The sequence below is a fragment of the Adelges cooleyi genome, unplaced genomic scaffold, assembly GCF_023614345.1.
Source record: "Adelges cooleyi isolate 19-005CV unplaced genomic scaffold, UGA_ACOO_1.1 ACOO_flye_CR_arks_rails_tigmint_CR_PRNA_2, whole genome shotgun sequence".
Classification (NCBI taxonomy): domain Eukaryota; kingdom Metazoa; phylum Arthropoda; class Insecta; order Hemiptera; family Adelgidae; genus Adelges; species Adelges cooleyi.
Genome location: NW_026095860.1, coordinates 6,225,991 through 6,242,692, shown reverse-complemented (window position 1 = coordinate 6,242,692; position 16,702 = coordinate 6,225,991). Strand labels below are relative to the sequence as shown.

General features: G+C 31.1%; 1 protein-coding gene across 1 annotated transcript in view; it reads right to left on the bottom strand.

Annotated features, from left to right (window-relative positions):
* LOC126833518 (alpha-2A adrenergic receptor) overlaps window positions 1–16,702 on the bottom strand; it is a 119,265-nt gene that overhangs the window by 77,826 nt on the left and 24,737 nt on the right. The window contains exon 2 of the mRNA XM_050564912.1: window positions 7,683–8,589. Within this exon, the coding sequence (XP_050420869.1) occupies window positions 7,683–8,327 (645 nt within the window). The 5' untranslated portion in view covers window positions 8,328–8,589. The remainder of the gene's footprint in view (window positions 1–7,682; window positions 8,590–16,702) is intronic.

Genomic DNA, 16,702 nt, shown 5'->3' with positions numbered 1-16,702 from the left:
ATAAAAATTGTTAATATTAAACTGCCGACGTGAACGGTAAAAAACTTGGAATATTACGATTTTATTGTCTTGTCGTTGTAATTTTTAAATCATTACATCTATTGATAATTATAAAACAAATTATTTACACAATCATAAGTACAATTAAAGCGTCAAGTAATTTAATTGGACAATACGCACAGATAAAAATAAATGCAATAACAAAATCTTTGTCTCATAACATTACTCCCAAACATTGCTCGCATAATTATTTATAAATTCTAGCCAATGTTAAAAAATGCTTTATCTATTAGTAGTTAATTTCCACACGGATACACGGAGCGCTGTGTAAACTTATAAACATATATACCTATATATATGTAACAATACTACATTATTATTCATATTCATATTCATGCAGTATTATTCATTTTAATTAATTATTTTATTTTTCTCTATGGAGTTGTTTTAAAAAATTATTTAAATTCAAACGGACGATTTGACTGGTCTAATGCACAGTAAGTTGGATAAAAATCCCTGTACCGGAGAGTTGTTAAGAATTCAACTGTTAATCAATATGATAATTAATAATAAAATTAAGTGTTGCGGTGTATTTAGCATGAACTACGTTGTACACATTATCTTTGATCCGGCATGTGCGATGTCGTATTGCAGTCGCTTAATCCATTATTGAGTAAGTGATAGGTCAATACGTAACGCGGCAAACCACCGTCACTGCGTCAAGCTCTTAATCCACAATGATTAACGACATTTTGAGCCGAAAATTCATGTCTGCCAAGCTGTACTCTACTTTATACAACGGAGTTGCCCAACAGCGGACTTGGCCGGATGAGTGTACACCGTGTCGAGGAGGGTAAAATGAGAAGGCACCAGCCGTACGGTGGCGGGTACAAGGATGTTTGTCTCCTCGACCGTGGTGTTTAGCAGCTTGTTGTCCTCGGGGTGCACGGCGTGAAGAAGAAGCCCCAAGGCGGAGACGAGCACACGGCCGGGTAAAGTGTATAAAGATAGGCGCTGGGTTTCGCAATTACCAGAGCTGTGACACACTCTACACAACACTGTCTCTATATATATATGTTTATATATACGTGCAAGACCGTCGTCAGCGAGACGGACGTTTATTATGGTAATACGCAATAAACAAACGGCGCACGCCAGAAAACCGAAAGTGCGGAATTTCAAGTAAAAAAAAAAAACGAAAAAAATGAAAAAATTATCTCAACGGGAAAACGCCACCACATACGGAAACATATTTTCATTTAACGTAGTACCGCTGCTGGTTAAGTAGGTACCGAAGACGCGAGTGTACAGGATTTTATTATTCAAGATGCGACGGTATGTCGAGTAGTTGGAGTGGGCGGGTACGTTATAGGCACTGCTGTGGTAAGACGACACTTGTGTACGTTTCCATTATTTGTTTTGTACATTTATTAAAACGTGAAATGTTTTCTGTTAAAAATGTTCGGCAAATTTCTCCATAAACTCAGCGATAGTCTATTTCGTCAACCTTAAAATATTGCGATGGAATCGTTAAATTCATTTTTTTAATACGACCATAGACCGTAGTGAACCGATTTCTGAATTAATACAAATATTACTATTAAAAAAACGGGCTAAACTGATTTTCAAAAGGTATTGTTGAGTAATTGCCTATTGACAATTCATAAGTGAGTGTTAAATATAGACAGTGTAATTTCGTTTAATACTTAAAAAGTTTCGTTTTATGTCTATTTAAAGTTTACTTTATAATAATTTTGTAAATTATGTAAAATGTAATTTAACAATTTAACTCTTAATTTTATATGCAAATAGGTGTTTTTTTTAAAAATAATGTAATCTAATAAAACCCATTATAAACCACAGCCGTAGTATAATAATAACTCATTATTTTCTCGTCGGTTTGGAATATTTTACAAAAAAAAACTTCATAAAATGTAAAAACCTGTATTTACAAACAATCTTTAATCCACTGATCACTTGTTTCGCAAACGTTTGATTATAAAAGCCAATATTATTATAGAGTAATTAAATTCGAATCGGTAGAATAAAGTGTTTGGAAAAAAACTTTTTTAACAAAAACTGTTTTCTCAATTGCATTATAATAAGCGAGATAGTATATTAATTCTATAGTAAATCTAATAATAATAAAAAAAACAATAACTGCAAATTAACTGTCACCGGTAAACGTTGTATACTTGTTTATAAATAGTACTAGTATTTAAATGAATTATTATTGTAATCAGCAGACGACAGTTGCCCAACGAAATAGCATCTACTTGATTATAAAACTTTACGTCCAGCTTCACGTCGTCTAACGTATCCAACAAAATCTTGTTATCCGTTTCGTGGATTAAATAATTGATAGAACCTAGCGAAAGTTCTCTATCCAAACATTTTTAATGCCCAACACAACCAACCGTGTTCTCCAACCAACCGTGTATTGCTAAAATAAATGTTACTTCCGTCGTATACAAGTTAAGCTGAACGAGTTGTGATGAAACTGAACTCGTGTTATTGCCTTAGTTTCTGATGCCAGAAGAACTTTTATCTCTTTCTACAAAAATCCACTATAGTATAATGCTCTAGACTATTTCTACACCGAAGCACAACGACGGCTTTATTTATCTCAGCCGAATATTAGTGTTTTTTTTTGTTAACAAAATAATATACCCGTAGGAAAAATATTCACATTCGTTTTGGATGTAAGATAATATTATACATCATACGTTATGCAAGCTTTGAAACTGCTACTAGCAATAGTTAAGTAGCCACTGTGTACAGTTGGTAGGTAATGAATATAGTAACATTTGTATAAATAAACATATTATATTATTTTATTGTGCAACATGCTACACGTTGTACTTTGTCAATAGTTATATAGAAGGGGATCGTGAAGTTAGCATTCACATTATTTTTAAAGTTTCAAAACTGTCATGTTTTCTTTTAATTATATTTAAAACGAATATGACAACAAACGTATTAACTCTGCAGCAAAAAAAAAACGTTTTAACTAAATTCATTACTAAATGAGAAACTCTTGAATTATGACCGCGGAATAAAATGTAATTAGTTCCCATTTTTTATTATTATCATAAAATAACACGGTTGAAACAATGCAGAGCGTATATAAAAGCGCGAATCGAGATTTTACAAATAAAAAGCTACCATTTCACTGAGCATATTTTTGGCTTTATTACAAATGAAACATTGTTGACCATTAAATGTTTACGTTTCGCTAAATAATCGATAAAAACATTTGATTAAATTCAACGTTTATAATGTTTAACAATTTACATAATATTATAGGTATATAACTCAATCCAAAAAAAATTCGTACTTTCAGTGTACGACAATATAACAACATAAGAACTGATGGTTTTCTTTGCTACTTAAAAAAAAAAATAAAAACTGTATTAAGGCAACGGTTGATGCAGTAAGCAATTAGGAATTTACTAGATTTGACTATAAGGCTAAGGTTATTCTCTAATAACTTATTAAGTAGGTCAAAATGGTTGCTGTTTTTCTGTAACCACACAAACACTAGTTCATCCTTGTTCTTTCTGTCTCGTCACAAGTTATACATTCAAGTGAAAAATATGTTTTTTTTTCAAACTTATAAATCTATAGTTATGAATTTTAACGCAAATGATTATTGCTTACTTCAAACTAGCGACTGTTCTCACTGATATCATACAACACTTATTGTATAAAGAACACAACCTTGTTTAGGAATCGGTTCAATCCCACGTTTAGGTCTCATTTGAATTGAAAACATATGATTTGGCGAGAAGACACAACACAAATCGAAAACTCCATATCATATGTATTCTCAAACATATTCCATATAAACAACGATAAATGAAAAAGTCTTACAAGAACATTCAGCACAACAGCTGTCCCAATTGGATGGTTGAACTGTGAAGTATACAATTATTTCTGGCACGTTATAATCTTGTACATACCAAGAACCTAAATTAAATTCATGGACATAGTTTTAATGAAATAACTTTAACTGATGATTGCACCCAAACCACCTGTTTGGCGATCAAAGGTTGTACTCGATTAAAAAGTCAGTACTCAGCAATTAATAGTTGTACATAGAAAAACTGTATGTTATTTTATGTTAAACATATTATTAGCAATAGTTCAATCAACAAGAATTATATCAGTAGCGTTTCAAATCAACTAACTTTATACTTAAATTAATGATCGTGTAGAGAAAAGAGCCTCTTTATTAATAAATTAATATTTAAATGTTCATTTATTTTAGTTATACCAAAAATGCGAAGGAATTGATCGTATGAACGATTAATACAAAAATGATAAATATATTATTAGTAATGGGGAAAAATAAAACAATAAGAATAAACATTATTTAACTAACAACTAAGTTGGTCGGTAAAAGCTAACGATAAATTTGTATTAATTTACTCATTTTGCTGTTTGGTCGTTGTATGTCATAAGTTATAACAGGCGGTACATTTGTAAAGTTTAACTGTAAAATATCAATAAGGATTATTTAATACAACGTTTTATTCAAAAAACTATTTTTTACTAATTATTTTAGTATTAAAAACCTATTTTTTTTGATGAGCAAAAATAGAATAATACTTTATTCTGTTGTTTTTTTGGTCGTGTACCGACAATAAAACTGCTAGTGCGACGGCCCATACTTATTTGCAAAACAACAATATAATAACATGACATGCCCTTTTGAAATCGTATTCTATTCAAAAAAACGTAAAAAAAATTAAATTTATGTATATCTTTTGTTGATATTCTTTTGCATAACGAATATAAATTTAGGTACATTGTGATTTGTAGAAATTCTCTTGTTGTGTATACAATATTTATATATATATATATATTTATTATTTACATACGTAACTAATCCACAAATTTTGAATTTGTTTCATTTGACTCGTTTGCTTATAGTGCGTTTTGGATTTTATCATAATAAATTTAATGTCGAATGAAAATAAATCAGCGAAGAAAGATTTTGATTCAACCAAACAAATTGTAATAATAAAAGGTTTTCAAAAATATTTTCAGGTTCAGTTTTGAGCTCTAAAAATCATCGGTGTAATACAGTTTTGCTATTCTTCAAGCAAAAACTCAACGACGTATGATTTTTCATAAAGTATTTTCAAACCATTGAAATGTACAAATATTAAAAGGGCTATTTGCGCGGAGAAATATTTTAAGTACCTATTTTTTATTTTGTTTTTATTGGCTTTAGAAAAAAAACAACTACGGGACTTCAACATAACCTAAGTCGTACAAATGCGTTAAACGGACAACGACTTTAAAAACTTTTTCGAACACGATTAACTGAATAAATTTATAAGTATAAGCTCACATGGAGACATATGTAAAGAGTTCGGAAACCTAAATTCACATAATACTATCTGCCTCAATAATAACCAAATCAACGGAGAGAGAGAGAGAGAGAGTGTGTCATAAATACAAAGCATTGCAGATTAATCTGTAACTTCATGAAAACCTTAAGCCCAAAGGTCATCGGAAAATTTCAAAATAAATTTTAAATATCTTCAATAACTATTTTAGTATAAAGCGCCGCAAAAGGTATTTTATTTCTGTTGCAGTTTTAGAAAATATTCATGAGGGTAGTTAATAAATACAATTTTTTTTTACATTCAATACATAATCAGCACCTTCTCCCCCTTCTTCTTTGGTACAATCTTATTTTTATAATGGAATTTTTTTCTTTGGTGTTTCTATCGGTAACGGTTACCGTTAAAATACATAATACTTAATAAAAAAATACACAACATGTATATTATGTATGTCGCTTGACTATTTTTTTTAGCTTTAATTTTTTTAAAACTTAAAATGAGTTTTGCACTCCTCTGTGTTGTACATATAGGTTGGTATTTATAGAAATTGGAATATTTGAAATTGCTTTTGTTTCTATGTATTTACATATTAGCGTTGCTACTGGGAAAATTGTTTGTTAACAGAATTTAATCTGTTGTTGTTTGTTTTCCATTCCGTTTGTTTGAAAACGTGTTTACGCCTTTGGAATAACAAAATGCATAACGGCATAATTTGAAAAACAAAGAACCTATACATATATGTAATACTATCGACATTCCTATTTGCTATTTTGTATCTAATATTGCGATTTTCATGTTTTTTTTTTAACTTTTCCGTTGGGGACCTATGAGGTATTTCTTTTTCCAATAATAATATGACATATTATTACTTTTCGGTTCAGTGTACAATAACACTGAATCGATTTCCATAAATACACTACCCGCTGCGTAACTTATTTACTATTTGTATATTTATTTTCTTTCCTTTTGCGATTTTTTGGTTTATAATAGAAACATTTAGTTCGGGTTTTATACTGTCGGATATATATTGTATATTATCATATACTATTACATGGTAAACAAATTTCAACAATAACAACTGAAGATAATATTACTAAAGCGTTTTTTTACCCGATTGCGGAAGAAGAAGAAGTGGTTTAAGTGGTATGTATGTACGTAGGTTTGTATGTTCCCCATTTCCTTTTAAGCTACTGAACCGATTTTTATAAAATCAATACTAAAATAATCTGTGAGCTTCCAGGAGTGTTTAATTATCGTGTTAACTGCATAAATGCAAAAAAAAAATTGTATTTTCGATAATAAGGATTTAAGTATTGGATGAGTGGTAATTCTCATCAGACGTAAACGGTTTAAGGTTCTATCCTCGGTTGTGTATTATAACATAATAACTTTCTTTTTATTTTCGACCAATTCTCGAATTTTACCTAAACCATTCAGTTAATTTTGTTCAAATAATAACGAAAATGATCCCTTAAATCCGGTGAACAAATTATTGTAAACCAACAATTTTAATTAATTAAACTTCCCTACCTCCAGACTCCTAAAAATAAAAATAAAAAATAGTAAATAATTTTAATTTGTTTAGTGTATGATAGAACCTTTAAATTGAATGTACTAAAAGTTATAATATTTAAAAGCAAGCAAGGAATATTATAGGCAATCCGACTATAATTTATAGCATTCAATTTCGATATTCTATATAGTTCTTTATTAAATTATTTTTTTATTTATTATTAAACCAGTATATTTACAATCTCATACGAAAATTAGATAACTAATGTTATTTTAGGATTTCCTAATTTACGACTTGAGTGATTAAAACGCAATTTCAGGCTTTGAACTAATTTTCATTCTATGTTCAACAACAAAACATAATCATTTCCACAATAATTCTGAAATTAAAATTGTAGAAAATTGTTTGCAACTAATCCTTATTAAATGTTCACTTCTATTCTAATCACCCATCAAATTATCCTATTATATCAATTTCTTGTTTTATCACTATCATATTACTAAATAGCTGATATATCCTTATCAATCGCTAGTAGCATATGTCTTGCTGGTAAGTCTCTATCAATCACAATTTTTGCCGCTATGTTACCACTTATCAGCTGATTTGAGTAACTTCTAGTATATATAGTTATATATGTGACATATGTGTTTCAAAAGTGAATCAAGTCACATAATTTGTTTTTTTGAGCTATTGTCGTGTTAATGACTACGTAAGGAAGTCTGTAATAAAAATCATATTTGTTTGCTTTTTGACTTGTGTCATTTTTGAAAAATATGTATATACTACGATATATGTTGTTTTAGGATTCTTACCTCGCATTTAGGATATCGCTCAGGCACTCTTTTGACTTTCCAACCGAGCAGAGGTGGTATGCAAATAACGCCGCTGAATATCCAAACAAAGCCGATCATGATGATGGCGCGAGCCGGCGTCCGCTTTTTCAGGTAGTCGACAGCTTGCGTGATGGACCAATACCTGTCCAGGGCGATCAGGCACAGGTTCATGATGGACGCGGTGCACAGGAGGACGTCGAGGGCGGCGTGTATGTCGCACCACCAGTCACCAAATATCCAGTAGCCCATTAGCTCGTTAGCAAGCGAGAACGGCATGATGATCAGCCCTAGAAAGAAATCGGCCACGGCCAGGCTGGCGATGAACCAGTTTTGCACGTTTTTCAACGCTTTCTCCGTCACGATGGCAATGATAACGAGCATGTTGCCAACCACCACCACGATCATGAGCATGATGACCAACACGGAAGCCACTACGATTTCCGGTACGGAGTACGTGGACGGATACACCGATTCGAATATGTAGTACGTCCGATTCGGGTCGAGCGTGTTGTTGGTGCCGTTTAGGAAGTCGGTGGAGTTTTGGTCGACCAGTAGTCCGAACTCGTCCTGGTCGATTTTGAACACCACCCCCGAAAGGTTAGAAAGGCTGCCCATGGAAACCATGGCTTTTTTATTTTTGGATTTCAACGGCCACGCCGAATTGATCGTCAACGCAAACGAAGAGCGTGCGTTAAGTCCGATGGGCCAACGCGTGACGGTCGCCAACGCGGGCAATCGGCATCGGTACTGTGACGGGTTGTTGGCCGCAATCGAATTTCCTCCACGTTTGCCTATCGGGCGGCGGTCGCTTTCTACGGAAATCTTTCCACCAAACAAAACTCATGACCCGTGCGTCCCTTCCTTTAAGTCCGGATCTGTTTTAGTTCTGAAAACAAAAACAAAAAACGTCAAAAAAAAATAAAACCAGGTAAAATAATATACAAGATATTATGCATTAACGGTGTGATCAGGGGAGGGGGACTTAGGATTCTAAAAACTTTAAAAGTTAAAGTTAGTGCTACGTTTAATTTTATTTCAACAAATCTATCACTAAAAAATAAATGTAGGTATTTTGAAAAGCACTAATTTGAAGTTTCAATAGGTTTTTACTATTCCAAGCCCCCCTCCCTGATCTTTGCCAGTAAAAATGTGTCACGTGTCCAGTTGATTTCAGGTAGAGCCGAACCGAAGAAAAAGTGGGTAGATGGTATAAATGAAGACGGGTGGAGGGATGTGAAGAAACGGCGACAGGGAAATGCCTGACCGACCCCCATTTGTATGGGATCGGAACTGCATATTACACCGATATTGCATTTGTGATCCTGATACACCCTGTAAAACGCCCATGGGTAGTTACGTACGCCCGGCAAACAGTCTTAAGCCCGGGCATTAAGCCTATGTCACGTCTCTCTCTCTCACTCTCTTTCTCTTGCTTGCTATTAATGGCTAATGGTTAACGAGAATTTCATACTGGATGCCGGTAGTCCTCGAAGACCATAAAACGAAAAGGCCAAGGTACCGGGGAATTAAAGTGTATAACTAAATGATTCCGTTCAGTCTCACTTAATCCGAGCTGACTTATTTAATCAATTACGAAATGGCCCCTACTAAAAGGTTTGCGCGACCCGTGATTCTTTTGTATTTTTCATTACTAATAATATATTAATATCGTTTTTCAACGACCCACTGCACAATTTTAAACACACATCGGCTGAAAGTCTAGCTGACCGACTCGAAGCCATAGTGGGTCACAATACATAACAATATTATACCACCATTGCCTCGTCGTAAGTAATTAACTAAAATTAAAATATTTACGGTTCAGTGCGCGACCTGGGCTGTAACGCTGTAGTGTATTTTGTTTTAATTGTGCGCTGTAATATTAAGTTTTAACTTTAATTATCCACAACTCGCAGTAATTAAAAATAAAACAATTTTGCTTCACAAAAAAAAGAGATTCGGCGTGTTACTATTTTCAGTTTTAAAAGCCATTATATGTAATAAAAAAAAAAAAACAATATAATAATATAGAATAATAATAAGTTCACTCGAGCGCAAATTAAATTTAGAATTTCTATTTCGTTACGATTTTGTAATAATATTATTAAAACAATTAAACTTTTGACCCTTGTATGTTAATATACATAATATTATTATTGTTATGTATATTATGTTCATACAGTCTTCCCGAATATGCTAAAACAGAGCGATTTTGTTATTGGATTTTATTGTAGTACGTTTCTAACCATAACATTATTAATGTAATTAGCTGCAGATTTTCCCCGTACACGCATAATATATCTACTACGCCGAGTGCAATCTACAGAATAGTTTTTTTTTTATAAAATAATACATTTAAAAAAAAATGTCTTCCTAAGCAGTATTATTATGTGTACTGCAGTGTACATTCCATACGAAATATAATATAATATAACCTACGGGAAGTTTAAGACTTTTATTCGCGACTTATACAAAAAAACAAGACTTACTGAGGAATTTTGATCAACGATTTTTAAATAAATCGTTTAATTAAAATATTTCGTCAAATCGGTATGTACAACGATGTTCGTCATAATTCTCCGACTAACTTCATCAAAAAGTCATGTGTATGTGATATGTTGTTAAGTTACTTATTACTTTACCACTGATGATCATCAACGACACACCGTTGAGTACATAATCATGTGTTACCGTACGTAATCAGTACGCAATCTTCAAAGTCCTTTTCACTGTATATCATACGCGCCAGTGTGATCTACATTATTTGTATAACCGAGGCAATATATGGACTTCCCTACGGGAAGAAGCACAATATAGAATATACCATAAGTCACTCTGGCGAGGTACATATAATAACCCGACTTCACTTCATGCGAAATGCATGGGCCAACGTCGTGTCAATCGTGTAAATAATTATTATCAATGTAATCTACGGCAGAAGACAAGTCATTAGTATATTCGTCTGTGATAGTTTATTCATACACAAGACCATGCTTTGGTAGAACATATATTATCATCAAACATTAAGTTACCATAGTGATTAACGCGTTCCGAACCCCTATTTTAAAGTTATGAATATAAATTATAATCAGAGAGACGGAAGCCAAATTGAAGTAACCAAAACTAGAATATTGATATGAACGTGTAGATTGACTGGACTGGACAGAATAACTAACTGCACGAAATACAATATAGATAGTACATAATATATGTATACTACACATGAGTACACGAGAGGTAATTTGGTAGGTGTATCAATAGCAGGCGCGATGAGGAAAAAGATCTGAAAAAGAAATTATATCTAGTTGTATACACTGTCAAGCTTTTGTACATAGCTTTTTAAACATCATATTAATATATAAATCAGATACGTAGGTGGTTAGCATGTCCATTTATTTTAAAGTACAATTTTACTCCCTAGATTAACAGTTGTGTAAATAATTTTTGTACTGTTTTTTGCTTGTTTACAAAATTATCTGTACTCTCGAGGGATGTCATTATTATTCGTTAGGTGAAATGAACAAATAAATGCTTAACAATTATTAAACGTAAATCTGTTGCATAATTTAAACGAATAACACAATTTGGCCATGGAAACACATCCAGTTTGTCGAAGATTTCATTCTAGATAATATTGTAATTTTGAAAATACACCGGCTGTGTAAAAGATTTGAGCTCTGTGCGATATCGAACGGTCAGTAAACAGGAATCGAATGGGGACGGCGAGAGGTGTATTGTGTAGTAATTTATTTGGTTGCACGAGTAATGAATTACCTTCCGGGGGCCGTTCGCACGACAGATCCAATTGGTATTTTATGCATTTAGGTCACTGCATACAATAAAATTTGTACTTAACGATTTCGTTTAGTAGTAAAGTAAAAAAAAAAAAAATGTTAAATGTAAAGAGGGGGAATTCAAAATTATAACTTTTTGGTAAAAATACTATTGTTTAAAAACCATTGCGGTACATAATAATATTACATGTGTATTTATTTGCAAACACATATTTAGTTTAATTTTGTAGTAGGTGTGCGATATTATTATTGTAGAATAGAAAATGAAATTACGGTTGATGAAGATAAAGGTATTGGGTAGAAGGTGATAGATATATCGGTGATGGATACGATCGCCCATTTTCTTCTATAAATTATACTGTGAGAAATTTCTTTTTATGGTGATATTTTAGTTTGTTAGTACTATCTTAGGATAATAATAGGACTAATCACCTCGTATGACTGACTAGATGAAATCTTTCAACGGTTTTTGTTAATAATTTGCTTGAGGTCAGGCGTCGCATAGAGTCTAACCGAACAACGATTAATCAATGTAATTTAATGTATACCCATCTAGATAAAATTAATACGCTTTTGTCCATCGAGTATTGCTGATTGGTCGATACCGAGTTCACAGCGTTTGAACTTAAGAGAATAAAAATAACTAGTAACGATTGGAATGCGTATACATTTTACGGTATCAGTTTTAACATATTGTTTTATACGGTTCTGTGTAGGTTTCATTTTGATTTTCAATTGGTTCGATAGCGAAAAACGGTTTGCTGGTGTAAAAACAAGTTTTTTTTTATGCGGCGGTGATTTTTAACTCGGGTTCCATTTCAAAAATAACATTTGTCTGTTTATATTTTGTATTTGCAATTCAACTTCATGGGTTGGCATTTGAAGACATCTGCGGATAGTAGTTTTATCAGTGTTGTTACGGTTATTTGAGCTGTGTCGGATAGACAAAACGTATTGGAAATACTTTGTTATATTGATTGGGTTGAAACATATAAGTAGGCAATTCCTGGACTGTTGTATTATGCATTCGAACTTTCGCACACTCACACTACGTCGTCCGATGTGGCCACTTGTAACCACTGATCACCGTAATCATCGCGGGGTAGTAAAATTCTAAAAAAAAGTATATTAATTTAAGTAACGGCCGTTTTAAATAACGTTTTATACTTTAGAGGTTGTTTGTCGTCTTAGGAGACGTAACAGTATGTCTGGTAGTACTATAAAGTTCATTCGCATGTTTTGCTATTATTCATGATTTTCAATGGAAAACTTTTGAAACGGAAAACAAACAAGACGTGCAAATATTTAATACAAATACAGTCATTGGCAATATAAATAGGGGATAGTACCAAATTATTGAGTTGGTACAAACGTCATGTTTGAACTATTTATGTGTCGCTGTCTCCCCAAGTTTTTGTGGTTAATGGTTTTTTAAATATTTTGTTATTTAACTAATTATTTATATACGGCCACAAGTGTTACTAAATTTTACTAGGTAAATAGCATTCACATTAACAACTGACTGTTTTCAAAACCAATTTTTCTGTTATTGCTGATATTTAATTTTATTTGTATAAATGTACAAGTTTTATTCGCTTGGTGATATGTACATTGTACAACTAAAAATATATTAATTACAAGTATTTTTTATCTCTAATTAAAAATAATTTATAACATGCATTTGCTGTTATTGCTAAAATAGTAATTATAAGATTTTTTTGTAGAATAAAAAATTATCTCATGTACTGCACCAAATATATTAGTTCGATGCGTAACAATATTTGTATTATTATTCCTTATAGCAGAGTTGTTGTTCACGTTAAGGGTTCAAGTGCATATTATTATAATTTATCAAGTGAAGTGACTTTAATGTTTTAAACATTAAAATAAAATATTATTGAATCGCTGAAAAAGTGCGGCTTGAGTGTGCGAGTACAATAAGAAAAACGGCAGAATCCTTAAAAATTATACCTTTTTCCGTTTTATCTAAAATTAGCTAATGAATGAAATTATAATTCCTCTGTCGTTGAGTATAATAAAACATGCGGATTAACAAATAATAATGCTATTTTAGTTTAATTTCAGAGTTGTTAAAAACAGTTATTGAATATTTAATGAAAGACTAATTTTAAGTTCAATCTAAAAAAAAAATGTTCAATGCAAATTACTATAACAGATTATAAATTTAATAATTATATTTATACAAGAATTATTTTTTTAAAATCTTAAACAAATTTTGTGTTTATAATATAATCCACTAATTATAAGAAAATATTTACAACGTTTCGAAATATTCTTATTATTATTATGGTGTTAAAATATTAATTTGATTATAAATATATTTAAGATTGCTATATTAAAATTATATTATAATCTGTCAAGATTAGTTTCATAATACCAATATTAATTAAAAATCATGTTTAATTACCCGTGAGTGTCTATAACGCTGTGATCGATATCATTTTAAAAATAATTCTTATTCTTTTTTACGACATAATATCCTTGTATAACAGTTAGATCATGAAGGTAGAAAATACTATACTTATATTAACACAATTATTTTTTAATACATAATGTTTGAACACTAAATAAGTAGCTGTATATTATAAATTGACATGTAAAGTGCAAACAAATATTACGGTTTGAGATTTGATAAATCATCTCAGTTGAACATTGTTGTACTTAAAATTTAAACCTATACAGATGTCTTTCCGAGATGCGGGTGATAAAACTTATAGATATAGCTAAGTTTAACTTTATAAGTTTACACACTGTGGTGTCTAAGAATGCGTGGAAATTCGGTGTACTCATACGGGTGAATGTGGGTCAAGTCGTGGCAGATCGTTTACTATTGTAATCAGAAGGTTTCACAAAGCGATTCTACACCCAAATCTTATAATTGCATATGACCGGTAAAAAAAAAAAGTGGGAATAGGGGGAGGGGGTAGATCAATTTGTCGCGTCTACTAATAAAACCCGTTTCTGTTGTAAAATAAAAACTATTTAAAAAGATTCTTTTTTTTTTAAATCTCAAACAATAAACGAATTTGTATTTTTATTCAAATGAAGATCCGAATAATATTAATTATTAATTAATATTAGTAATTAATACATTCAAATTATACAATTGTTTGAATGGATTTATAACACAAACTAAAACGTGCGTATTTAAATTATTAACTCAACCCATTTGTATTAATAATATAAATAATAATCAAAATAAATAAAATATTTAACTAGAAATACAATGCCAAAAACATATTTATTTATCTACTTAAAATATATTAGATTATACATTATATTTTAGATTTTTGTTGCTTAAAAAAAATATGGAGACAAGTGTTCTGTGGATATGCTATGTCCGTACAAATGAAAAATGTGCTAGTACTAAAACATAACAAAATATTTATAACGAAAAAAAATTGTTCAATAAAAAATCGTTTTACGCACTAATTAAAAATGTATTTTAAATTATTCATTGTTTGCAAATTATTATTTGTGATTTGATGTTTAAACAAAAAGTGACCCAGGTCTGGGCTTGATTACAGACTATAATACCTATTTTCAAAGTAACATCTAAATGTGGTACTTATTGTTGTTTAATGAAAAAATACAACTCGCCGGGTTCTATGTACATGTAAATTGTAATGAAGGTTTATTGTAAACCTATTGAGCGTGTTCAGTCTTTGAAGTAAACAACGGCTCTCGTGTTTGAGGAAGTGGAAATCAAAATACTATGTTTATATGAAAACAATGCTTGTGAGAATTTTAGTTAACACTTCAGGATTAAAGATTTTTAGAGTAATTTTTTAGCCGTGAACAATTTTTACTAACCAAATATTTGTTGAACTTTTCCTACCCTTTTTTTTTTACCACAGTGCAGTGGGCATGTTTATACTGATTTTATTTTCAATTTTCCTTAGGCACTCTACTTATACCTATTCCAATAACACTATATATTTCTCCGGGCTATTGTTACGAAAGGCTGCGACCGGAACGCATTTATTTATTTATTTTTAATCGGATATCCTATAACAATCACGTGGGGTCCAACTTTTAAAAGAATAATTAATTTTTGAATTATTATTTCCATGACGTATAATTTATGAACTTTAATTTATTGTTATTATTATCCGTGAATGAGCAATGGCCGGCGAGTGTACTATTCGAATATTAAATCGATGACTAATTCATTATAATAATAATAATAATAATATTGTACAGGTGAATGATAATAGTATACTGAACGTTTTTTCAATTTATTACCATACCGATGCTTATATAGGCATCGAAAATATCATCATTAAAATTAAAGTTAATTAAATGTAAGGTAATTAATCAGTACTTGTCAAATACTAACACATTTATTCTCGAAAAATCTTTGTAATATATATATATATATATACAGTTATGCACTGAGAAAATATTACCAAACGCTTCTTAAATAGAAATAACTGCAGTTACCATGTTGCAACTTTTCAAAGTTTTGTCAAGAATGAAAAAATTATATAAGTTTTTGAAATACTGGGTCAAAGGGGGAGGGGGAGGTGGAAGGTTGAAAATATACGAATTCAAATTAGTGAAGGAATAACAAAATTCTGTGTCAACAGACATATAAATGCGAAAGAAATTATTTGACCGACCACCACCATATTATAACTCGCTCGCTGGTCTACAAAAGAACATTGGTCCCCTCTCTTATCCCTTATAAAAAAAAACCTAGCAGTAAACATCCCGCTGAAAAGAATGTTTTGAATATTATGAATAGCAAAAACGTTTAGATCTTTAGTGAATCTGACGGAAAGCATCAAATACTTAAATTTAAATTTGTTTGCGCATTATTCAGATTCCTCGTATGCCCGTGTACTACATATATGTACTATATATTTATTTATCACCCTGTGGTATAGTAACGGGTACAAGTTATGTTTGATGTGGTTCCACAAAGCCCTAAAAGTACTACCGCACTAGATGTAAAAGCGTTTGGCCATTTACAGTTTACCATACAAATTATATAATTATAGATAGATACGTGGTGTCCTTTGATCCCGTATTAATTAATATAAAATAGAAAACAAATTATTAATTGACAGTAATATAGTGCATATCATTAGAAATATTTGAGAAAATATTATTATTTAGTTAAAACATTACATTTTTTAAAATAATCGCAGTATGCTAACCATATTGATTTTCGGGTGTCTT